This window comes from Coregonus clupeaformis, chromosome 23 (assembly GCF_020615455.1).
Source record: "Coregonus clupeaformis isolate EN_2021a chromosome 23, ASM2061545v1, whole genome shotgun sequence".
In the NCBI taxonomy this organism is placed as follows: domain Eukaryota; kingdom Metazoa; phylum Chordata; class Actinopteri; order Salmoniformes; family Salmonidae; genus Coregonus; species Coregonus clupeaformis.
In genome coordinates, this window is record NC_059214.1 from 46829009 (window position 1) to 46854861 (window position 25853).

At 42.5% G+C, this 25853-nt stretch overlaps 2 protein-coding genes across 2 annotated transcripts in view; one reads left to right on the top strand and one right to left on the bottom strand.

Annotated features, from left to right (window-relative positions):
* Positions 1-928: 928 nt before the first annotated feature.
* Positions 929-7229, bottom strand: LOC121536576 (mitochondrial pyruvate carrier 2). The gene is made up of 5 exons (XM_041843957.2): positions 6830-7229; positions 2698-2738; positions 2499-2583; positions 2275-2386; positions 929-1998 (listed from the first exon to the last, which is right to left on the bottom strand). The coding sequence occupies exons 1-5, from the start codon at positions 6921-6923 to the stop codon at positions 1941-1943; spliced, it is 390 nt and encodes a 129-aa protein (XP_041699891.1). The 5' UTR covers positions 6924-7229; the 3' UTR covers positions 929-1940.
* Positions 7230-7864: 635 nt separating this feature from the next.
* Positions 7865-25853, top strand: part of LOC121536398 (DDB1- and CUL4-associated factor 6) — a 67506-nt gene continuing 49517 nt past the window's right edge. Inside the window, exon 1 of the mRNA XM_041843662.2 lies at positions 7865-8426. Coding sequence (XP_041699596.2) covers positions 8339-8426 — 88 coding nt within the window. The 5' untranslated portion in view covers positions 7865-8338. The remainder of the gene's footprint in view (positions 8427-25853) is intronic.

A 25853-nucleotide genomic window follows, 5' to 3' on the forward strand; every position in this document is an offset into this window, starting at 1 on the left:
CCCCCGTGTTGAGGGTCAGCGTGGCGGAGGTGATGCTGCCAACCCTCACCAGCTTGGGTCGGCCCATCAGGAAGTCCAGGATCCAGTTGCAGAGGGAAGTGTTCAGTCCCAGGGTCTTAAGCGTGGTGATGAGCTTGGAGGGGACAATGGTGTTGAACGCCGAGCTGTAGTCAACGAGCATTTTCACATTGGTATTCCTCTTATCTAGGTGGGTGAGGGCAGTGTGGAGAGCAATTGAGATTGCGTCGTCTATGGATCTGTTGGGGCGGTATGCAAATCGGAGTGGGTCTAAAGTGTCAACAGTCTGACTTAGTTGGTGTTAAGACTCAACTTCCACCTAGTACAGCCAGGGGAGTATGGGTCTCTCCTGAGTCTGGTTACACAAGGTTTCTTCCTTCTGGGGAGTTTTTCCTTGACACTCTGCTTCTACTGGCACTTTAGGTGTCTAGGTTACCGTAAAGCACAGGCTGCGTTTACACAAGCAGCCAAATTCTGATCTTTTTACTAATCAGATCAGCACTGAAAAAGATCTGATGTGAAAAGATCTGATGTGATCGGTCAGAAGACCAATTATTGGAAAAAATATCAGAATTGGGCTGTCTGTGTAAACGCAGCCTTAGTGACATGCTGATTAGGTGTTGTGTATACAAAGGTGGACCAATCAATGGTCAACTTTCTGTATTTTTCTTTTTGATCTAATCTTTAGCATGTAAAAGAGTTTTTCACAGTATAATAGTCTAGTTGGAAGACCAAGTAAAAACAGTAATTCATGTAGAGGCATGACTGTTTCAGTTTGTTCCACCCTTGTGGGACACTTATGCCAAGTCACATATCCAAACCTCAATTCACAAGTCAGGTCAAAACATATCTTCAACTCAAACAACCTATTTTTAACTATCATACACTTTCTGCCCAGGAATGAAACTGCTTCAGAATATGCCAAGATGTTTAATTCAACAGAACAAATATGGGCATATCCATTACATACAGACCTTTTTAAGATAGAACCTCTCCATACGTAAGTGCCTGTTCATGTTCCAGTGCATTATGGACCAATGAAATTTGCCAGTTATTGCTATAAAATCTCAGAGATCAATGAACAAAAGGACTTCTTAAATTCTCATCTAGTTACATTAACAGATTATGCGTCTCCCAACTACTGAGAACCAACTAATAGGAGACGAGGACCTTGACTACAGGGCCAATACAAGTTGTCCACGCTAGATTCATCCCCCAAGACTGCAACACATAGGACACATTACCAAGAAGTTCCTCCAAATGATCAGGGACAGAAAGGTGGTGATTTCATATTACTATTGGCAATTGAAAATCTACTGTTAAAAGCTATATGAAATGTTTTTTTAAACCTGATTTATTGGTTAAAGCATTTACAACACGTGGAAGGTTTAATCATCCTTGATGTACGGATATAGAAATTGTTACCAAAATGATTGATGAAAATAGTTGATGAATTAGCATATGGGATGAAAGTGACATCTAATTCAAAAATATTTTGGGAGACATTCTTTTAAACCACATTCAACACAGATCCAAGACCTTCATTGTTAGGAAACCACTCCATGAGGAATGATGATGACTACTCAAAGAAATTATGGAAAAAAGCAACACTTCCCAAAAAGTGCATGATAAATATGAATCATTAACAAATTAAATCAATTTAAGACCATACAAGTTGTTGCATGAAGTAAAACTTAAAAATACAACATCTTGTGCATAGATGACAAACATTTGAGTGTTTTGTAAGGGTTAATATTCCATTATAAACCTGAAGAAATCCAGACAAATTACATGATCTACAGCAAGGAAACATTGTTTTTTTCTACTGTAATATCGAATGAGGATGGAGGGGCTGAGAGGGACTGGGTTTGTGCCGGTGATTAACTCCCTTACGGTCCATGGAGATGGATTGGTGACAACACTCAAGACTCTGCAGGGGCAGCCTCCTCCTTTGCTAGTGCCTTCTTCCCTTGTTCATACCTGTAGTGTGAAAGGGGATAAGGGAAGAGAGGGGGAAAATAAACTTGAGGTTTATGTACATTTATTCAAATACATTTGCCCTTAAACTTCAAGGAATAAAAGCTAAATATTAAAAAAAGAAAACAAAGTAAAACAGAGTTTCTTATGAGCCTCCAGGTTGATTCCTAAAGAACTTACAAAAGGACAGAAAAAATGTACTGTGGCCGTTTAATGGCGAGCCAAATCTATAGGTCAGGTCTTCATTCTATTTCTGTGCTCTAAGAGAGGTTCACTTACTGGAAGATCCTGTAGAGCTGGGATATTCCAGCACTACCCACAAATAAATTGACAGCAAAGAGGTTCCAGTTCTTTGGAATGATGACCAAAGAGTATCTGGACCAGGTCAGACCTGAGAAAGTGGGAAAAGTGGTTAGTCAATGAGTGAAGTTGTTTATTTGACTGAAGGATTACATTTACACTATACCTGTCACTCACTGAATAATATAGGAACTCCACTATACCTGTGGCTGTCAGTACAGCAGACTGGGAAATGCTCAGTTTCTCGGCTGGTCGACTCATATCTGCCAGACCAGCCCCAACCAGCCCCTATAGAGATGAGGAGATGCATGTGACCTGAAATTTGTTTCATTAGACAATACCTTCCTACATGTTAACGTTTAGATAAAGCAATAGGTCAAGCAAAACAAATTCAGCCCTTACCCATTTGAACATTGGGGCCCAGAAGAAAATAGTCCTTGGACCTGGAATTAGAGAAGACACAATCCATGAGAAAATTGGTTACAGAACAGATGATGAAATATCATACGATTCTCAGCAAAAAAGTAACTTGTGTTGTCACAACAACATCATAACATCTGATAATCTTTCATGAATCGCTATTTGACCACTACCATAGACTTGTTTAACGGACATAACCACAGTGCTTACATCCTGACCAAGAGTTCTGTCAGTTGCACACTGAATGAAACATTATGGGACAGCGCTGACTATTCCTTTGACTGTGTTTAATTCAATGCAGGGAAATCTTAGACATTTAATACTTCATATGACTGATGCTTGTGGATGGGTAGGCCTAAACTATTTTCATTGTTCTGCTATCTATCCCATTGGTAACCAAATAAGGCTAAATGACCTCTCCTAAGTAACATCTCACACTCCATGAATAAGATGATACTCAAAGATTTATGCTGTTTTTTTTTGTTTTGTTTTTAAACACCTGTAACTGCAATTTCCTGCAATCTAGAGCAAAAAATGGCCTTAAATTATAACAAATAACGTTTTTTACATAGTGGTACAGCCAGTCCACAAGGTGGCACAGCGCCCTTCTTTGGGGAGGACAAAAAGCTTCCACATGCAATACGGTAAGAACACCACTGTCTGCTCTGAATCTAATCTACCAGTCTCCATCAGGAAACACTTGGCTCCGGCTGCACACTAAGGAGGAGGGAAGAGAACTCTGTTTTAGCCAATCATCTTGCAGGGAGTTGGGCTTAGGGCACCACCCCTCATGTGGTCAAAACGTTATTCCTTGGTAGCTGTGTTCTGTTCTCCAATAGCAATGATAGAGTGCTGACAACTTTAGTCTGAACTTTAGTCTGAATTGAAAGATAAACATTATTGACTATACAGGAAGAGTTCATGTAGTGATAAGTCAACACAACAAGAATCAAACAGAGAAAATCAGGGCATTAGTCCTCCTAGCCAGCAATCATTGTTTTACACCAATTTAAGTTACATTTCAAGCATTGGGCTAATTGTTTTTTTCTCCACATATATATTTTTACCAACAAGAATAGATGTAAAAAGCAAGGGTTGGCTGTGTCGGCTAGAGCCCTAATCTAAAGCCATGTTTACATTAGCAGTTTGAAGTGACTCAAGTCCTATTTTTTGGCATATCCAATTCTAAAATGTGTTATTTTTCCTGCAGTCTGAACAGCCAAAAAGCACATGGAATATGATAATTCAAGCCACATTTCAAAACCACCTTCGTAGTGGTTTTGATACAAATCTGATTCCTGGCCACACGACTTGTGTCTGAACGGTCAAATCCGATTTATTTGCCCTCAAGTGGTTTTTAGACTTATTTGGCATATCTTGTTGCTTGCAGCTCTGTTGACAGTTTGACAAGAATGTGGTAGCTAACTAGCTTGTTAATTGTTCACAAACAAATTAGTGAATGTGCTAGAAAGCTAAACAGCTACCTTAGGAGCTAGAAACAGAGCTGCCATGTCTATTGGTGCCATCTTGTACCTAGCTAGCAAGTTGACTGCTGTGGCTAGCTAAAACATACTTGTTTTGAAAGTTAGATTATCTTATCATTTGAGGCTATAAAAAAAAGTGTTTTTACACTATGGTTTTAACAATTCAAAGCAACTGGGAAACGTCCATTGCAGGCATTGTTGTCACCTTAGCTTGCTACATAACTTCTGAGTGATAGGAAGCACGAGCACCACCAATCAGCCTACACCACTGCGCACACACCCGTCATTACTATGACAACTAGCGTAGCCATGTCAGCAAATGACTGCTGTCTGAACACACACAAATCCGATTTGGTCACTTGTAAATTGCTGTTTGGACAGTCAGTATTCCCCCCCAAAAAAATATGAAGATTTGAGCATTAAGGCCTGCAGTGTGAACAAGGCTTAAGTATGCTTGCATCATGATCAAGCCATGTCAGGCTGTCACAATAAAGTCCTGATAATGCGAAATATTTTTAAATATAATTGAAAGGTTACCCCTTCCTATAAACATTTACATTTACATTTTAGTCATTTAGTAGACGCTCTTATCCAGAGCGACTTACAGGAGCAATTAGGGTTAAGTGCCTTGCTCAAGGGCACATTAACGTCATTTAGCAGACGCTCTTAGCCAGAGCGACTCACAAATTGGTGCGTTCACCCTATAGCCAGTGGGATAACCACTTTACAATTTGGGGGGGTTAGAAGGATTACTTTATCCTATCCCAGGTATTCCTTAAAGAGGTGGGGTTTCAAATGTCTCCGGAAGGTGGTGAGTGACTCCGCTGTCCTGGCGTCGTGAGGGAGCTTGTTCCACCATTGGGGTGCCAGAGCAGCGAACAGTTTTGACTGGGCTGAGCGGGAGCTATGCTTCCGCAGAGGAAGGGGAGCCAGCAGGCCAGAGGTGGATGAACGAGCATATAAACAAAATGTAACATTGGCAGCATTCAACTATTAGTGATAACCACAACAGAGCAGCATGCAGTTCAGCAAAAGATACACAGCATATACAGGTAACTGGCAAAATAAAGGAAACATCCACAAAGTGTCTTTAATAGGGTGTTGGGCCACCACGAGCCACCAGAACAGCTTCAATGCACCTTGGCATAGATTCTACAAGTGTCTGGAACTCTATTGGAGGGATGCGACACCATTCAAGAAATGCCATCATTTGCTTTTTTGTTGATGGTGGTGGAAAACGCTGTCTCAGGCGCCGCTCCAGAATCTCCAATAAGTGTTCAATTGGGTTGAGATCTGGTGGCTGAGACAGACAGACACACACTTTCAGACCAATTAGTGAGAAAAAAAGATCGGAATTGGGTTGCCTGTCTAAACGCAGCCAAAATAATGGGCATCTGGGCATTATTATACATGACCCAAAGCATGATGGGATGTTAATTTCTTAATTAACTCAGGAACCACACCTGTGTTGAAGCACCTGCTTTCAATATACTTTGTATCCTTCATTTACTCAAGTGTTTCCTTTATTTTGGCAGTTACATGTAGGCCTACATAGGATGCTATGCAACAGGTTTGACCAGTGTTACAGGTTTGGCCAATCATATAATTTTTCTGCCAAAGGCACATACAGGTAACTGCCAAAATAAAGGAAACACCAACAAAGTGTCTTAATAGGGGCCGCCACGAGCTGCCAGAACAGCTTCAATTTCTATTTAACTAGGCAAGTCAGTTAAGAACAAATTCTTATTTACAACGACAGCCTACCCCGGACGACGCTGGGCCTATGATGGTGGTGTAAAACACTCTCTCAGGCGCTGCTCTAGAATCTCCCATAAGTGTTCAATTGGATTGAGATCTGGTGACCGACAGACACACACACTTTAAACCCCCTATGCTCCTTTGAGACCCCTCTTTCAAAGTCACTGAGATCTCTTCTTCTAGCCATGATAGCAACTGGGCATTTTTATACATGACAATAAGCATGAAGGGATGTTTTATTTTCTTAATTACCTAGTTAACAGCTGTAGCTAAATTTACTGGTGTAGGACTGTTAAAAGACTGCAAATGTTGACAAGCAGTTTGCTCTCAACTTCTTCCTTCCATGTAGGGCATCACATTGATTTCCAAAAACATGCAACTACTCATTCTGTAAGGAACCATGCCAATGCTGAACATGCTATGCTTAGCTTCCATTCGCTTTGGTATTGCATTCCAGACAATCCTCTCATTCACACAAAGCTCCACGCGACCATCTGCAACCAATGATGTCTATGCCTGCAACCACACTCATTTAGCCAGTTACTGTGTACCATTGACTGCACAGTACTCAATGGGATAACTAATCTGCAAAACTGTTGGCATCGCTTTACAGATTTAGAGGCACCGCCATGACACATTTGTTTGGGTTTAAAACACTAAGAGCAGCGACATTAGATAGGATATTGGTTGCACACATCAAAATATTTAGCAAGGGATTCTTGACATCAATCACTAAGTAAGCCAAGGCCACTTCAGCAACAACAGCGGTCATTAGTGTGTACCGTCCTCAAGGGGTCTAGACGCACGCCAGTTGCTAATGATAATCTATGGCTAACGCTGGCTGTCACAGTGTCTAATAACATTTAAATTACCTGCAGGGTGATTGTAGAGAGGTCTCAGTTTTGCTGGCAACATTAGCCCGATCTTGTCTAGTAGTTTGTGATAAGAAGCTCTCATCGCAGCCATGTTTGCAAAAGGCTAATGTTGCTGTCTAACGTTAGCTACACTTGACCTAGCAAGCTAGCTAGCTTGCTAAATACGTAGCTACGAAGGAAAATTAGTTCGACTTTGACACTCTTGAGTATTGGTATTGCCCTATATCTCAAATTTACAGCAATGTTTTGTAGTCATAAAACGGTTCGGAAAAATCTCAAAGGCGCTGTCCTACTTTCGACCTTCTAATGCAAACCTATTGCAATGCAGCTAGCCTGCTATACTACAACAGTACTCATTCCTGGTTGCCTTGATTTGAGCGATTTCACAAGGTGGTGACTTTTCTTCACCGCGCAACCTATCTAGCACAGTACCGCAACAAGCCCATCCTAATTCCTATTGGTGTAGTGGGCCAATCCTCCTAACGTGATTGGTGTACCAGAGTCCAGGGCCATTCATTGAGCTACGGCAGATAGAGAAGAGCGGCACGCTCTACCATTTGTTCATCTATCTAAATAATCCAATATTAATATGATGCCACTTTACTACAGCATTGCGCAATTATAACTATATGATATATAATAGCCTCAACTGGATTTTCAACTAATTGTTAGAGACTGGAGTTTCTAAACCCAGAGGCGCAACATCGCGAGATTTCCGGGAACGTTTGCGAAACAGACCAAAAAGTCCAGGTCGGGGTTTGGGGTTTGAGAAGGAAACGAGAGAAGTGAAGAATTCTTCCTTAGATGTTTAATTTTCTCGAAATCGAAAGGCACAACCTAGATTCGAGCCAATGTCTTAAGTAGTTAAACATGTTATTACTCCAACTTCGTGAAAGTGACAAACTGACTCGTTTTAATTAGTCAAAAACAAACTTTATATCGAAGGAGTGCCTTTGATTTGACGGCCTGCACATGCGCAGTTGGCGCGAGACGATCGTTATACCGATGACGTACTTCTGCGCATGTGCTTAGTTAGCCAACGTCGCCTACAAGTGTGAGTGGCGATTTCTATTGGAGAGCCGTTTCTGTCTGTCTTCATACTGTACTGACTTTGTCTACTCCTTGCGGGCTGCGTCATACTGCTGCAATGTTGACGGTCTCGATTAATGGTCTCGAGCATAGAAATAGAACGTATAGAACGGCCCGCACACAATTGAGGAACCGCTTTATCGCGTTGTTTCAAGCAGGGAGTTCGACACAACAAGAGAGAGAAATAGAGCCACCCAAATAACAAACAGCATCAGAGGAATAAAGCGACCGAAGAGGGGGCGATAAGCAAAGCTGGATATAGCTTAGCACGCATGCTAACGTTGGCTTCTAGTTAGCTAGCTACGTCGCAACGGCCAAACGACCCCGCAGAGAACAACATCCAAAGGCGATAGTCAGAAGGCAGGGTTTACAACTGAATTTCAATGGTATTTTTAAATAAAAGCAGGTTCGAGCATTATGTCCTGCTCTGGTAACCTGGTTTGGGATGTTAACAAGCGCTCCATTGGATATAATGACCCGAATGCTGTCAGGATCAACTACTTAGGTAAGAGCTCCTGCCTGTGTCCAAAATCATTTGCAACAACACAGACACGGCTACAGTTAACGTCGGTCAGTTAGTTAGTTAGCTAGCTATGTTTTCGATTAGATTACTAACATGTGAAATACAAGCTGACAACAATGCAACAACATTGCAGCTAACTTGTTTCCCCAGTTTAGACACTAGTGGCGTTGATTTGTTTCATTGTAATGATAGCTTGCTATTTTGTAACAATACCCCTCCGCTTGCCACAGCTAGCTAGCTATGCCTTTTTAGGTAGCTATAGCTAACTAGCTAAGATGCACCATTGCTTATGTGCCAGTTCCCTTAGGTGAAAGTGGAGGTTGTTAAAATAACTAAGGTTACATTTAATTTGTGAATTTAAATATCCTCTTTTTATATTGATGTTTGATTGACCAATGCTTTCCTCACATAGGTTACACAAGTTGTAGCTGGAGGAAATGTATATATGCACCTGCTGTCTAGTGTCTACCCTTTGTCCTTACAAAATCAAGAATAATGACTGGTTATTTGAAGGTGTTTCTGCAGAATATAGAGAACGATTCTCAGGCCTAACGTTAGTCATTCGAAGTATTGATTATTGCAATTTGCCCAATTGCTAATCAAATTAGCAGAGCTGCCAACTCTCACGCATTGGCCTAGAGACACACATTTGAGCCTCTTCTCACGCTCACTCTTATCTCACGCATCGAGAAGTACTGGTTTTATTTTTCTAATTAATCAAGTGCATTAACTTTTCAACTGTGCTCCAAATCGTTTAGAAATCGGAGCATCGGCAACTGCAATTTAATAACATCACGAGCGGAACCTCATCATTATTGGCCTGTCTTGCCACAGCACTGTGAACCGCGGCACATTAAACCATATGATTGGTCTAGTTATGTAATGAATCAAGGTGATTGGATGCGCGTTTTAAAGAAAAGCCCCTCATGGGGGAGATGGATGCGCGTTTTATAGAAAAGCCCCTCATGGGGAGAGAGAGGGAGAGGGAGAGAGATCGATCGATCTCCGCTGAGTTTATAAAACTTTAGAAGGAGCAGCACGCTGTTTTATGTACAATGTCAACAAAATTAGTTTGCTGTTACTCCCTTCCCTATTGCAGAATGCAGCCTTTTCACAGCATGTACTAAAGTCGATTTAATCTACAGTTACATTAGTCCACTTAATTTTGTGTTTTGGCTGTGACAATGAAAAGGCAGCAGACAGACATACAGTATGTTTTAGCAGAGAAGTTTGGTAGGGTCAGTGGCGACCCGTCATTCAGGGCATGTGGGGCAGAGCTAAATGTTTATTTTTTTGTTGTTGCCTGTTTTGAATGTTATTTTGACATTAATACGTGTTGCATATCAGTTTGCAAACAATGTAAAACAATTTTTTTGAGTTAATAAAGCCGCATAAGAACATGGTGTCTTTTTTGCTTTCTTGAGTAAGGCCACTCCAAAATGCAGGTGTTTCAGCCTAGCTCAGTGCTTTCTGTGGTGGTGGAGCAGCCAGCGGAAAATATGAAGCGTAGGGGTTGGTAATGTTCTCTAGTTGCGCCGTGATTGGCTCAGTGTTGTGTCACTCATGGGGACACTATGTCACCGCAAAATATACAGGGAGAGCTAAAAAATTCAAGCCTCTTGGGTACTGCCATAGAGTTACATAGTGCCCATCCAAGAAGGCTCAAGGTCATTGGCCACAGATAAGATGACGTCAAATGACGTTATATCTACCGTTGCTTTGATTGGACTGGTCATGTCAACATCATACTTTCAAAATTTTAGCTAGCAAGCTAGCAGTCATCATCATCATGAATCAAGTAAACAATCTACTGGCCAATACTTTTTAAATCCTTGTCATATTTACATTTACGTAATTTAGCAGACGCTCTTATCCAGAGCGACTTACAAATTGTTGCATTCACCTTATAGCCAGTGGGATAACCACATTACAATGTTTTTTTTTTTGGGGGGGGGGGTGGGGTAAGGGGGGTAGAAGGATTACTTTATCCTATCCCAGGTATTCCTTAAAGAGGTGGGGTTTCAAATGTCTCCGGAAGGTGGTGAGTGACTCTGCTATCCTGGCGTCGTGAGGGAGCTTGTTCCACCATTGGGGTGCCAGAGCAGCGAACAGTTTTGACTGGGCTGAGCGGGAACTGTGCTTCCGCAGAGGTAGGGGAGCCAGCAGGCCAGAGGTGGATGAACGCAATGCCCTCGTTTGGGTGTAGGGACTGATCAGAGCCTGAAGGCACGGAGGTGCCGTTCCCCTCACAGCTCCGTAGGCAAGCACCATGGTTCAACTGGAAGCCAGTGGAGTGTGCGGAGGAGCGGGGTGACGTGAGAGAACTTGGGAAGGTTGAACACCAGACGGGCTGCGGGATTCTGGATGAGTTGTAGGGGTTTAATGGCACAGGCAGGGAGCCCAGCCAACAGCGAGTTGCAGTAATCCAGACGGGAGATGACAAGTGCCTGGATTAGGACCTGTGCCGCTTCCTGTGTCAGGCAGGGTCGTACTCTCCGAATGTTGTAGAGCATGAACTTACAGGATCGGGTCACCGCCTTGATGTTAGCGGAGAACAACAGGGTGTTGTCCAGGGTCACGCCAAGGCTCTTCGCACTCTGGGAGGAGGACACAACGGAGTTGTCAACCGTGATGGCGAGATCATGGAACGGGCAGTCCTTCCCCGGGAGGAAGAGCAGCTCCGTCTTGCCAAGGTTCAGCTTGAGGTGGTGATCCGTCATCCATACTGATATGTCTGGCAGAGATGCAATTCGCCACCTGGTTATCAGAAGGGGGAAAGGAGAAGATTAGTTGTGTGTCGTCTGCGTAGCAATGATAGGAGAGGCCATGTGAGGATATGACAGAGCCAAGTGACTTGGTGTATAGCGAGAGTGTATTGTGTATTATAGTTCAAACGTATCGGTGCTCATCGGCCATTGGACATAAACATTACACAACAAGTTGGAAATTGCAAATTCAACAATGAGTTGTTTTGGAAGGAATCGGTGACAGTGGCTAACTACAAGTATTGCAAAGCAATCACTAGCCTACTATTCAGTGGAGTGGGTGTGTGGTCCAAGTCTAGGTTTAAGGGTATTTTTTCCAAGCTGAAAAGGATAAACATTCAACATTGGCCATGCTGTCAATCCAGCATGACATCTGTCGCGTTCAAAACAACTGGAAACTCTGAACTGGGAAATCTCAGACTTCAGTGAGTTCAAGACAACTGGGAACTCGGGAAAAAAAGGAGCTCCGACTGGGGAAAATACTTTTGAACGGTCATCCAATTCGGAATTCCAAGTCAGGAACCTGGGCCTCTTTCTAGAGCTCTGACCTGAAGATCACTGACGTCATGATTCAACCTTGTTTTTTTTCCCGATTTCCCTGTTGTCTTGAAAGCACCATAAATCCAGAGAATGCCAGAATTTGATGACAAAATTTGCCCACGAAGGACCGCCGCGCCACCTTCCTGTTCAAGTGAGCACAACAAGGTGAGTCTAAACATTTATTGTATGCTGCTGCATAAATTATGTAATATGCCAGGGAGTTATGTATACTGTAGCTAAGGAATACTAAGTGTATGTTGTGTAGTAAGCTGTTAGTAGCCCATGTGCCTCACCCTCATAATTTAGCCTACTGTTCTGACTTGGTGGTGCACATGTAGCCTATAGCCTGTTTTTAGAGAAATGTCATCATCAAATATTGTAAGAGCTTTCATTGTCTGCTTATATGCCCCCTTTTATTTATCCTACGGTTCTGACTTGGTGTACAGGGAGAACACTGTATGAAAGGCCCATGTTCTGAATTCTGGTCGCTGTACATTTCAAAAGTGCTGAACAAATAGTTATATTGTCTATGTCCGTTTTAGCTCGCTCATTCATGTCTTAATCGAAATTACGGATTGCCTCTTATCCGCTCATCGTTCCCTTTTGCCATAGTTTGTACATCTCAATTGTCATCAGAAACCACATTTGTTTAAGAAAGTCAGCCATATCAGCTATGTTTTTTAAAAAGGCAGTAAATGAGGCTGAATTAACTGTTTTGCTGCCAGACAAGGCTCCGATGATAGCCAGGTGTAGCGGTGGTAAGGAATTCAGTCCATGGTGCTGAAAAGAAAGCTCTGATTTTGTGACATCTTTATGTTTATATCAGCCTCCTGTAGCTCAGTTGGTAGAGCATGGCGCTTGCAACGCCAGGGTTGTGGGTTCGATTCCCACGGGGGGCCAGTATGAAAAATGTATGCACTCACTAACTGTAAGTCGCTCTGGATAAGAGCATCTGCTAAATGACAAAAAAAAAAAGTTTGTGGGAACTGTTTGTCACAGTTATAGTGCAATTAATGTATTATTTAGTGTTGTGTTGTGTTGTGTAGTTGCTGTACTGGCATGCATCTAAAACAAATTTTTTTTTGGTGTACAGGGAGAATACTGTAAGAAAGGCCCATGTTCTGAATTCTGCTCGCTCTACATTTCAAAAGTGCTGAACAAATAGTTATATTGACTACGTCCGTCCTATCTCGCTCAATAATGTCTTAATCTAAATTACAGATTACCTCTTAAACGCTTGTCGTCCCCTTATGGCATAGTTTGTACATCTCAATTGTCAGTAGAAACCACATTTGTTTAAGCAAGTCAGCCATATCAGCTATGTTTTTTAAAAAGGCAGTAAATGAGGCTGAATTAACTGTTTTGCTGCCAGACAAGGCTCTGCTGATAGCCAGGTGTAGCAGTGGTAAGGATTCACTCCATGGAGCTGAAAAGAAAGCTCTGCTGTTGGGACAGCTTTATGTAGGCCCTAACAGTTTGTGGTCACCGTTATAGTGCAATTAATGAATTGTTTAGTGTTGTGTAGTGGCTTTGCTGGCATGCATCCCAATTTTTTGGGCGTCTTGTCTAAAGGACATTTGATTATCTATTTACTTTATTTACCAGATCAGTGGAACAATTCTCATTCTTAACAATGGGCTAAAATATAGGGTAATTAGTGTACTTGTCACCAAGAACACTACTATTATTCCCCACACTTATTTTATTCTGCTTCTTCCCAATTTTGCCAGTGTAATCACGTTTGAAATCTGATATGCCTAATTGTCTTTCAAAATGAATTGTATGAGGCTATGGACAGTTTTGAATAAGTCATACAAATAAGCATTGGATTTTAAATGCTCCAGGCCTCTCAAATAATTTTTGAATATTGTGCACATGCTAGGCAGAGATTGTAGGGGGACTCACAACTCATAAATGCATCATATCTTGTCTATGCAGAGTAAGATTTAGTCAAGGATCTTCAACTAGTAAAACACCTGAATATTGATATTCATTAGATTTTTCTAGAAAGTTGGGTGATTTGAGAAATTAATTGCTATAACAAGAACATTTTCAAACACCCAGCACTTGGGAAACATAGATCGGGGTGGCCAACCCTTCAAGAGAGCAAGCAGGATTTTCTTCCATCTCTATTTTAAAGAGTTCATCAAATTACAAAATACAAAATGTTTGTGTCCTTACCTTGAAAGCAGTCTATGGACAAGCAGACTGCAATCTATGATTTGGTTACCCACTGCCATCAACCATTCATATCCTGTACAGAGCCTTGGTGTAGTGGTAATACTCCCCGGCACGTGTCGCATACAACTTTTCACCTGAGAACAGGGATCAGTCCCTGCTTCCAACCTTCCCACTGTTTCTAGCATTTGTCTGTCTTCCTTAGCAGATGTTATTGCGAGTGTAGCGAAATGCTTGTGCTTCTAGTTCCGACAGTGCAGTAATATCTAGCAAGTAATATCTAACAGTTCCACAACAAATATCTAATACACACAAATCTAAGTAAAAGGAATGGAATAAGAATCTATAAATATATGGATGAGCAATGTCATTGTCAGAGCGGTGTAGGCTAAGATGCAATAGATAGTATAGAATACAGGATATACATATGAGATGGGTAATTACGATAGTATAGAATACAGTATACACATATGAGACGAGTAATGCAAGATATGTAAACATTATTAAAGTGGCATTATTAAAGTGACTAGTGTTCCATTTATTAAAGTGGCCAGTGATTTTCAAGTCTGTATGTAGGCAGCAGCCTCTCTGTGCTAGTGATGGCTGTTTAACAGTCTGATGGCCTTGAGATAGAAGCTGTTTTTCAGTCTCTCGATCCCAGCTTTGATGCACCTGTACTGACCTCGCCGTCTGGATGATAGCGGGGTGAACAGGCAGTGGCTCTGGTGGTAGTTGTCCTTGATGATCTTTTTGGCCTTCCTGTGACATCGGGTGCTGTAGGAGGATGGGCGATTCTAAAGAATTTATGCTCATGTTTAAAGTCAGTTTGAAGTAACTGAAAAGATTGTCATATCCTTAATGAATGAGGAAGACCCCATACAGCCAGAGCATAGGGTCCATGGTGTCTTGTGTATTTTCAAACCCCTCTTTTTTTGGGGGGGGTGGGGGGGTCGGAAGCGCTCAGTCTAGTCTAATTGACGTATACAGATAGAACATTCAACACATGCAGTAGACCCCCATACACATTAGCTCTCCCTCCTACCCAGCCAGTTCTCTGCGTATAGAGCGGTGGTGTGTGTGGGACGGGGCCAGGAGTTGAATAATTGATCATAATCCTTGACACCCTGCTGGATTTCAAAGAACTACAGCACAAAAATCATCATCGCTTTCTTCCGCCCACACACAGCTCTCCATTCATCTCAGTTAGGTTTCATGGGGGACAGATTTAATTGGGACACAACATGAGCACAGATTTGAGGATTCTGTAAGAAAAGCCCACAACCAAAGCTTTAAAGTCGGAGTGAGTGTTCAAAGGCACTGGCAATGCTGTTTGTTTTCCTTGACTCACAGGGAAAGAATCCGTTGATTCGGGGCAAATGGGCTACTCACAATATAACTCAGAGACTCTGAAATGAATCTGCTGGCAGGGGACAACTTTTGTGATAGCAAATTCATCAGGGACCCCCTCAAAATCAGAACACAACTCCGACTTTTTAGAGTGTGATTTTAAAAATGGCATACAAGGAGTTTAACAATGACTAACCAAGTCTCGGGCCCTGAGAAATAACATTTTAAGGCCCCCCCTCTTTGCATCAGAGAGGAAATGTTATAGTGTTCAATGTAATTTCTTGCAATTCTACACAATTTGCCAATTTGGGACAGAGAGACAATTCTGCAGTTTTAAACCTTCAATTAAAGTGCATTTATGTTAAAAAAAAATTTATTTGAGGGAATACAAGAAGTATTGAGTTGACAACTGGATAATTGATGGAGTACGGTGGATCCCTGTGAGCCTCCCTGTTGTTGTATCTAAGGGTAGTTAATATTGTAGATAAATAATATTACATTGCATTATATTGCACCCTCTAAACTTGTTCCGCGGACTCCTTGGCCAATTTGTTGAATCTGTTTTTACTAGCATATCTATCTATAAAATATATATATACACAGTGAGGGAAAAAAGTATTTGATCCCCTGCTGATTTTGTACGTTTGCCCACTGACAAAGAAATGATCAGTCTATAATTTTAATGGTAGGTTTATTTGAACAGTGAGAGACAGAATAACAACAACAAAATCCAGAAAAACGCATGTCAAAAATGTTATAAATTGATTTGCATTTTAATGAGGGAAATAAGTATTTGACCCCCTCTCAATCAGAAAGATTTCTGGCTCCCAGGTGTCTTTTATACAGGTAACGAGCTGAGATTAGGAGCACACTCTTAAAGGGAGTGCTCCTAATCTCAGTTTGTTACCTGTATAAAAGACACCTGTCCACAGAAGCAATCAATCAATCAGATTCCAAACTCTCCACCATGGCCAAGACCAAAGAGTTCTCCAAGGATGTCAGGGACAAGATTGTAGACCTACACAAGGCTGGAATGGGCTACAAGACCATCGCCAAGCAGCTTGGTGAGAAGGTGACAACAGTTGGTGCGATTATTCGCAAATGGAAGAAACACAAAAGAACTGTCAATCTCCCTCGGCCTGGGGCTCCATGCAAGATCTCACCTCGTGGAGTTGAGCAGGAGAACGGTGAGGAATCAGCCCAGAACTACATGGTAGGATCTTGTCAATGATCTCAAGGCAGCTGGGACCATAGTCACCAAGAAAACAATTGGTAACACACTACGCCGTGAAGGACTGAAATCCTGCAGCGCCCGCAAGGTCCCCCTGCTCAAGAAAGCACATATACAGGCCCATCTGAAGTTTGCCAATGAACATCTGAATGATTCAGAGGAGAACTGGTTGAAAGTGTTGTGGTCAGATGAGACCAAAATTGAGCTCTTTGGCATCAACTCAACTCGCCGTGTTTGGAGGAGGAGGAATGCTGCCAATGACCCCAAGAACACCATCCCCACCGTCAAACATGGAGGTGGAAACATTATGCTTTGGGGGTGTTTTTCTGCTAAGGGGACAGGACAACTTCACCGCATCAAAGGGACGATGGACGGGGCCATGTACCGTCAAATCTTGGGTGAGAACCTCATTCCCTCAGCCAGGGCATTGAAAATGGGTCATGGATGGGTATTCCAGCATGACAATGACCCAAAACACATGGCCAAGGCAACAAAGGAGTGGCTCAAGAAGAAGCACATTAAGGTCCTGGAGTGGCCTTCCCAGTCTCCAGACCTTAATCCCATAGAAAATCTGTGGAGGGAGTTGAAGGTTCGAGTTGCCAAACGTCAGGCTCGAAACCTTAATAACTTGGAGAAGATCTGCAAAGAGGAGTGGGACAAAATCCCTCCTGAGATGTGTGCAAACCTGGTGGCCAACTACAATAATATAATAATATGCCATTTAGCAGACGCTTTTATCCAAAGCGACTTAGGGTCATGCGTGCATAATTTTATTTTTTTGTGTGTATGGGTAGTCCCGGGGATCAAACCCACTACCTTGGCGTTACAAGCGCCGTGCTCTACCAGCTGAGCTACAGAGGACCACAAGAAAACGTCTGACCTCAGTACTTGGTGGCAAAACCCTTGTTGGCAATCACAAAGTCATATTATGCAGAGGGGTCAAATACTTATTTCCCTCATTAAAATGCAAATCAATTTATAACATTTTTGACATGCGTTTTTCTGGATTTTTTGTTTGTTATTCTGTCTCTCACTGTTCAAATAAACCTACCATTAAAATTATAGACTGATCATGTCTTTGTCAGTGGGCAAACGTACAAAATCAGCAGGGGATCAAATACTTTTTTCCCTCACTATATATATATATATATATATATATATATATACACAGACAGCTCTGGAAAAAATTGAGACCACTGCACATTTTTCTTAAATCAACATCTCTACATGTATGACAGCCATTCCATTCCAGTGTCTGTTGAATTCCAACACAGGCACACGTCATTCTACTGAATTAGGTACTGATTAGGTGATCACCTGAACCAAATCTTATTTAACGGGGAAAAGTATAAAAACCACTGCTGTGGTCATCACTATCCTCTTGCAATAGGACCAGCTGGATGGCAAAAACAGTGCTAATAGTACCTCAAAAGTAATATTAATCAAAAAATAACTATTGCCCATTCCAAAAAAGTTGCAAAGGAAAGTTTTGAGTGAGGAAAAGAAAGGTTCAATTCTGGCTTTACTGGCAGAGGTATACAGTGAGCGTCAGGTTGCTTCCATCCTTAAAATGTCAAAGACGGTGGTTCATAAGAACAAGGTCAAGCAGCAGACATTGGGGACAACAAAACGACAGAACAGCAGAGGGCGAAAACAACTCTACTGACCGGGATGACTGCCAACTCATTCGAATGTCACTCAACAACCGTAGGATGACATCAAGTGACCTACAAAAAGAATGGCAAACGGCAGCTGGGGTGAAGTGCACGGCGAGGACGGTTCGAAACAGGCTCCTAGGGGCAGGGCTGAAGTCGTGCAAAGCTAGAAAAAAGCCCTTCATCAATGAGAAGCAAAGAAGAGCCAGGCTGAGGTTTGTAAAAGACAATAAGGATTGGACCGTAGAGGACTGGAGTAAGGTCATCTTCTCTGATGAGTCCAATTTTCAGCTTTGCCCAACACCTGGTCGTCTAATGTTTAGACGGAGACCTGGAGAGGCCTACAAGCCACAGTGTCTCGCACCCACTGTGAAATTTGGTGAAGGATCGGTGATGATCTGGGGGTGCTTCAGCAAGGCTGGAATCGGGCAGATTTGTCTTTGTGAAGGACGCATGAATCAAGCCACGTACAAGGTTGTCCTGGAAGAAAACTTGCTTCCTTTTGCTCTGACATTGTTCTCCAACTCTGAGGATTGGTTTTTCCAGCAGGACAATGTGCCATGCCACACAGCTAGGTCAATCAAGGTGTGGATGGAGGACCACCAGATCAAGACCCTGTCATGGCCAGCCCAATCTCCAGACCTGAACCCCATTGAAAACTTCTGGAATGAACATGGTACCTTCAGGCGTTTGGAAATTGCTCCCAAGGATGAACCAGACTTGTGGAGGTCAACAATTTTTTTCTGAGGTCTTGGCTGTTTTCTTTTGATTTTTCCCATGATGTCAAGCAAAGAGACACTGAGTTTGAAGGTAGGCCTTGAAATACCTCCACAGGTACACCTCCAAATGACTATCAGAAGCTTCTAAAGCCATGACATAATTTTCTGGAATTTTCCAAGCTGTTTAAAGGCACAGTCAACTTAGTGTATGTAAACTTCTGACCCACTGGAATTGTGATACAGTGAATTATAAGTGAAATAATCTGTCTGTAAACAATTGTTGGAAAAATTACTTGTCATGCACAAAGTAGATGTCCTAACCGACTTGCCAAAACTATAGTTTGTTAACAAGAAATGTGTGGAGTGGTTGAAAAACAAGTTTTAATGACTCCAACCTTAGTGTATGTAAACTTCCGACTTCAACTGTATATATACTACCGTTCAAACGTTTGGGGTCACTTAGACATTTCCTTGTTTTTCCATGAAAACATACATGAAATGAGTTTGAATAGGAAATATAGCAAAATGCATAGGAAATGTAGTCATTGACAAGGTTAGAAATAATGATTTTGAATATAAATAATAATTGTGTCCAAACTTTGCTTTCATCAAAGAATCCTCCATTTGCAGCTATTACAGCCCTGCAGACCTTTGGCATTCTAGTTGTCAATTTGTTGAGGTAATCTGAAGAGATTTCACCCCATGCTTCCTGAAGCACCTCCTACAAGTTGGATTGGCTTGATGGGCACTTCTTACGTACCATACGGTCAAGCTGCTCCCACAACAGCTCAATAGGGTTTAGATCCGGTGACTGTGCTGGCCACTCCATTATAGACAGAATACCAGCTGACTGCTTCTTCCCTAAATAGTTATTGCATAGTTTGGAGCTGTGCTTTGTGTCATTGTCCTGTTGTAGGAGGAAATTGGCTCATATCAAGCGCTGTCCACAGGGTAGGGTATGGCATGGCGTTGCAAAATGGAGTGTTAGCCTACCTTCTTCAAGATCCCTTTTACCCTGTACAAATCTCCCACTTTACCACCACCAAAGCACCCCCAGACCATCACATTGCCTCCATCATGCTTGACAGATGGCATCAAGAACTCCTCCAGCATCTTTTCATTTGGTCTGCGTCTCACAAATGTTCTACTTTGTGATCCGAACACCTCAAACTTCGGTTCATCTGTCCATAACACTTTTTTCCCAATCTTCCTCTGTCCAGTGTCTGTGTTCTTTTGCCCATCTTAATATTTTATTTTTATTGGCCAGTTTGAGATATGGCTTTTTCTTTGCAGCTCTGCCTAGAAGGTCAGCATCCCGGAGTCGCCTCTTCACTGTTGACGTTGAGACTGGTGTTTTGCAGGTACTATTTAATGAAGCTGCCAGTTGAGGACCTGTGAGGCGCCTGTTTCTCAAACTAGACACACTAATGTATTTGTCAGTTGTGCACCGGGGCCTCCCACTCCTCTTTCTATTCTGGTTAGAGCCAGTTTGCTCTGTTCTGTGAAGGGAGTAGTACACAGCGTTGGATGAGATCTTCAGTTTCTTGGCAATCTCTAGCATGGAATAGCCTTCATTTCTCAGAACAAGAATAGACTGACGAGTTTCAGAAGAAAGTTATTTGTTTCTGGCCATTTTGAGCCTGTAATAAAACCCACAATTGCTGATGCTCCAGATACTCAACTAGTCTCAAGAAGGCCAGATTTATTGCTTCTTTAATCAGCACAAAATTTTTCAGCTGTGCTAACATAATTGCAAAAGGGTTTTATAATGATAAACTTGGATTAGCAAACACAACGTGCCATTGGAACACAGGACTGATGGTTGCTGATAATGGGCCTCTGTACGCCTATGTAGATATTCCATTAAAAATCTTCCATTTCCAGCTACAATAGCCATTTACAACATTAACAATGTCAACACTGTATTTCTGATCAATTTGATGTTCTTTTAATGGACCAAAAAATTGCTTTTCTTTCGAAACAAGGACATTTCTAAGTGACCCCAAAGTTTTGAATGGTAGTGTTTATATATGTATGTGTATGTATGTATGTATGTATGTATAACCTCAGCAAAATAAGAAATGTCCTCTCACTGTCAAATGCGTTTATTTTCAGCAAACTTAACATGTGTAAATATTTGTATGAACATAACAAGATTCAACAACTAAGACATAAACTGAACAAGTTCCACAGACATGTGACTAACAGAAATTGAGTAATGTGTCCCTGAACAAAGTGGGGGTCAAAATCAAAAGTAACAGTCAGTATCTGGTGTGGCCACCAGCTGCATTAAGGACTGCAGTGCATTTCCGCATGGACTGCAACATCTTTGCCAGATGTTATCCCACTCTTCCACCAAGGCACCTGCAAGTTCCCAGACATTTCTGGGGGGAATGGCCCTAGCCCTCACCCTCCAATCCAACAGGTCCCAGACGTGCTCAATGGGATTGATATCTGGGCTCTTCGCTGGCCATGGCAGAACACTGACATTCCTGTCTTGCAGGAAATCACGCACAGAACGAGCAGTATGGCTGGTGGCATTGTCATGCTGGAGGGTCATGTCAGGATGAGCCTGCAGGAAGGGTACCACATGAGGGAGGAGGATCTCTTCCCTGTAACGCACAGCGTTGAGATTGCCTGCAATGACAACAAGCTCAGTTCGATGATGACCATGACGGACCCTCCACCTCCAAATCGATCCCGCTCCAGAGTACAGGCCTCGGTGTAACGCTCATTCCTTCGACAATAAACGCGAATCCGACCGTCACCCCTGGTGAGACAAAACCGTGACTCGTCAGTGAAGAGCACTTTTTGCCAGTTCTGTCTGGTCCAGCAACGGTGGGTTTGTGCCCATAGGTGACGTTGTTGCCGGTGATGTCTGGTGAGGACCTGCCTTACAACAGGCCTACAAGTCCTCAGTCCAGCCTCTCTCAGCCTATTGCGGACTGTCTGAGTACTGATGGAGGGATTGTGCGTTCCTGCTGTCCCGCAGGTGTGATGTTCGGATGTACCGATCCTATGCAGGTGTTGTTACACGTGGTCTGCCACTGCGAGGACGATCAGCTGTCCGTCCTGTCTCCCTGTAGCACTGTCTTAGGCATCTCACAGTACGGACATTGTAATTTATTGCCCTGGCCACATCTGCAGTCCTCATGCCTCCTTGCAGCTTGCCTAAGGCACGTTCATGCAGATGAGCAGGGACCCTTGGCATCTTTCTTTTGGTGTTTTTCAGAGTCAGTAGAAAGGCCTCTTTAGTGTCCTAAGTTTTCATAACTGTGACCTTAATTGCCTACCGTCTGTAAGCTGTTAGTGTCTTAACGACCGTTCCACAGGTGCATGTTCATTAATTGTTAATGGTTAATTGAACAAGCATGGGAAACAGTGTTTAAACCCTTTACAATGAAGATCTGTGAAGTTATTTGGATTTTTACGAATTATCTTTGAAAGACAGGGTCCTGAAAAAGGGACGTTTTTTATATATATACATACATACATACATACATACATACATACATACATACATACATACATACATACATACATACATACATACATACATACATACATACATACATACATACATACATACATACATACATACATACATACATACATACATACATACAGTGGGGAGAACAAGTATTTGATACACTGCCGATTTTGCAGGTTTTCCTACTTACAAAGCATGTAGAGGTCTGTAATTTTTATCATAGGTACACTTCAACTGTGAGAGACGGAATCTAAAACAAAAATCCAGAAAATCACATTGTATGATTTTTAAGTAATTCATTTGCATTTTATTGCATGACATAAGTATTTGATACATCAGAAAAGCAGAACTTAATATTTGGTACAGAAACCTTTGTTTGCAATTACAGAGATCATACGTTTCCTGTAGGTGTTGACCAGGTTTGCACACACTGCAGCAGGGATTTTGGCCTACTCCTCCATACAGACCTTCTCCAGATCCTTCAGGTGTCGGGGCTGTCGCTGGGCAATACGGACTTTCAGCTCCCTCCAAAGATTTTCCATTGGGTTCAGGTCCGGAGACTGGCTAGGCCACTCCAGGACCTTGAGATGCTTCTTACGGAGCCACTCCTTAGTTGCCCTGGCTGTGTGTTTCGGGTCGTTGTCATGCTGGAAGACCCAGCCATGACCCATCTTCAATGCTCTTACTGAGGGAAGGAGGTTGTTGGCCAAGATCTCACGATACATGGCCCCATCCATCCTCCCCTCAATACAGTGCAGTCGTCCTGTCCCCTTTGCAGAAAAGCATCCCCAAAGAATGATGTTTCCACCTCCATGCTTCATGGTTGGGATGGTGTTCTTGGGGTTGTACTCATCCTCCGTCTTCCTCCAAACACGGCGAGTGGAGTTTAGACCAAAAAGCTCTATTTTTGTCTCATCAGACCACATGACCTTCTCCCATTCCTCCTCTGGATCATCCAGATGGTCACTGGCAAACTTCAGACGGGACTGGACATGCGCTGGCTTGAGCAGGGGGACCTTGCATGCGCTGCAGGATTTTAATCCATGACGGCGTAGTGTGTTACTAATGGTTTTCTTTGAGACTGTGGTCCCAGCTCTCTTCAGGTCATTGACCAGGTCCTGCCATGTAGTTCTGGGCTGATCCCTCACCTTCCTCATGATCATTGATGCCCCACGAGGTGAGATCTTGCATGGAGCCCCAGACCAAGGGTGATTGACCGTCATCCATTTTCTAATAATTGCGCCAACAGTTGTTGCCTTCTCACCAAGCTGCTTGCCTATTGTCCTGTAGCCCATCCCAGCCTTGTGCAGGTCTACAATTTGATCCCTGATGTCCTTACACAGCTCTCTGGTCTTGGCCATTGTGGAGAGGTTGGAGTCTGTTTGATTGAGTGTGTGGACAGGTGTCTTTTATACAGGTAACGAGTTAAAACAGGTGCAGTTAATACAAGTAATGAGTGGAGAACAGGAGGGCTTCTTAAAGAAAAACGAACAGGTCTGTGAGAGCCGGAATTCTTACTGGTTGGTAGGTGATCAAATACTTATGTCATGCAATAAAATGCAAATTAATTACTTAAAAATCATACAATGTGATTTTCTGGATTTTTGTTTTATATTCAGTCTCTCACAGTTGAAGTGTACCTATGATAAAAATTACAGACCTCTACATGCTTTGTAAGTAGGAAACCCTGCAAATTTGGCAGTGTATCAAATACTTGTTCTCCCCACTGTGTGTATATATATATATTCCCCTGCAGTACCCCATTTTGGGAACCACTGGTCTAGAGAAGCTAGCCTAGTCTCTTTCAACAGCTGCAGTGTCTGCAAGGAACAGAGTCCTATGAGTGTGGTACACCAGACTCCATGATCTTAGAGTAAACAGTAGGCGTATGACAGAGGAGGCTACAGTTCAGTTATGGGATCTGCAAAGTCAAAATGACCATAACAATCCACTCTTGCTATAACGACAACATGTATTGGGTTACTTCATCCCTTTTCCTCCTGATATTTCTTCATTGCCTGCAGCTCCGTAGTGGTTGTTTACAAACCTTCAGCTGTCTTCTCATGCACCCCAATCTTCCTGGGGTTGGCTCTCCATTACACTGACTGGCTTCCCAAGTGCGTGGACCAGGACTACACTGGTGTTTCTCTGGTAGTTTTGAGTTACTGGTTATGTGCGCTTAACTCAGACGACACTAACTTGAAACTGCTCAAGGCTTTTCCTTGAGCACCATTCACAAAAAGCTATGATGCCATGATTAAAACATTCTGTTATTTTTATATGCCTAGGCCATTTTCTCAATAGAAAATCTAATTCAATGTTTTCAATATTCTGTGCTTATGGTAGGCTGTGATTCCCATCTGTTGTGTTGCCCTCAGCTAACATGGATTTCAACAATGGGCCCCGTGTAGGTCAGTTGGTAGAGCATGGCGCTTGCAATACCAGGGTTTTTGGTTCGATTCCCACGGGGGGGGGGCCAGTATGAAAAAAAAAATATATATAAAAAAATATGTATGCACTAACTGTAAGTGGCTCTGGATAAGAGCGTCTGCTAAATGACTAAAATGTAAACATGTGCCCTTTTATCCCGTTTCATTGTGTGATGTCACACTTGCTGGTGGAAAAGAATCATCAGGTTCCATAGAATCTTACTGCCATTTGTTATTCACCCTTAAAGAGGATGATGAAATACTGTGCATTTGATCCTTGGACGTACAACGTCGTTTCTCATGTCGGATCATGTTGGCCTAAGCTCTACTAGGCTGACTGACATGTTGAAGAATCAGGGAGTTGTCCCTGTGAGGACTGAGGAGTGCACTGCCTCCTTCCAATTACTTTACTAATGCGCGCAGATTTGGTTATGTTGACATTGCCTTTTGAGACATCGTGCTTAGGCTGATCTAGTATACATCTGATCTCAGTGAGTCAGTAGTGAGGAAGTTGCTTTAAGAGCCATTGAGAGGAGTGATCTTATGCAGGTTTCACATCCTCATTTCCCCAAAGATATATATATATATAACAATTAGGCCAACTACATGCTTGAAAAGCTACAGTATCAACCATCATGCAGTGTGTAGCAACAAAGCTATGTCCATGGTATCCTTTGTGATATTGACTCAAAGATGCCTCTGCTCTCATAAACGTAATGGAATTGACAGACACTAAGTGCTGACCAGGCCATTCAGGATATCGACCATCTTCAAACAGCCCCAGACAGTCTCAGTTACTAATGGGATGCAAATATTAGCAGACATCTCCAGCTACAGCAGTGGTTTAAGCAGAGACTGTAGAGAAAGCGAAACATTCCACTCCCTCATTTTTTATTTCTTCTGTTCTACTTATTGCCCCTGCCCTGCGGAGGGGTTCCCCAGGGCGAGACTTCTCACTGGCAATTTTTTTTCTGGTCAGGAAGGGTGGGGCGAGTGGGAGGGGACAATAAGTAGGCCGGAGCCAGCTGTTCCGTCTCTCGCATGAGCATTCCAGA

Excerpts from the sequence above, each read along its gene's own strand:
- LOC121536576 (XM_041843957.2), bottom strand. The coding sequence starts at position 6,923 with ATGGCTGCGATGAGAGCTTCTTATCACAAACTACTAGACAAGATCGGG. Across the intron at positions 2,739-6,829 it reads TCTCTACAATCACCCTGCAG|GTCCAAGGACTATTTTCTTC; the intron begins GTAATTTAAATG and ends CTCTAATTCCAG. Across the intron at positions 1,999-2,274 it reads CAGCTCTACAGGATCTTCCA|GTATGAACAAGGGAAGAAGG; the intron begins GTAAGTGAACCT and ends TTCACACTACAG.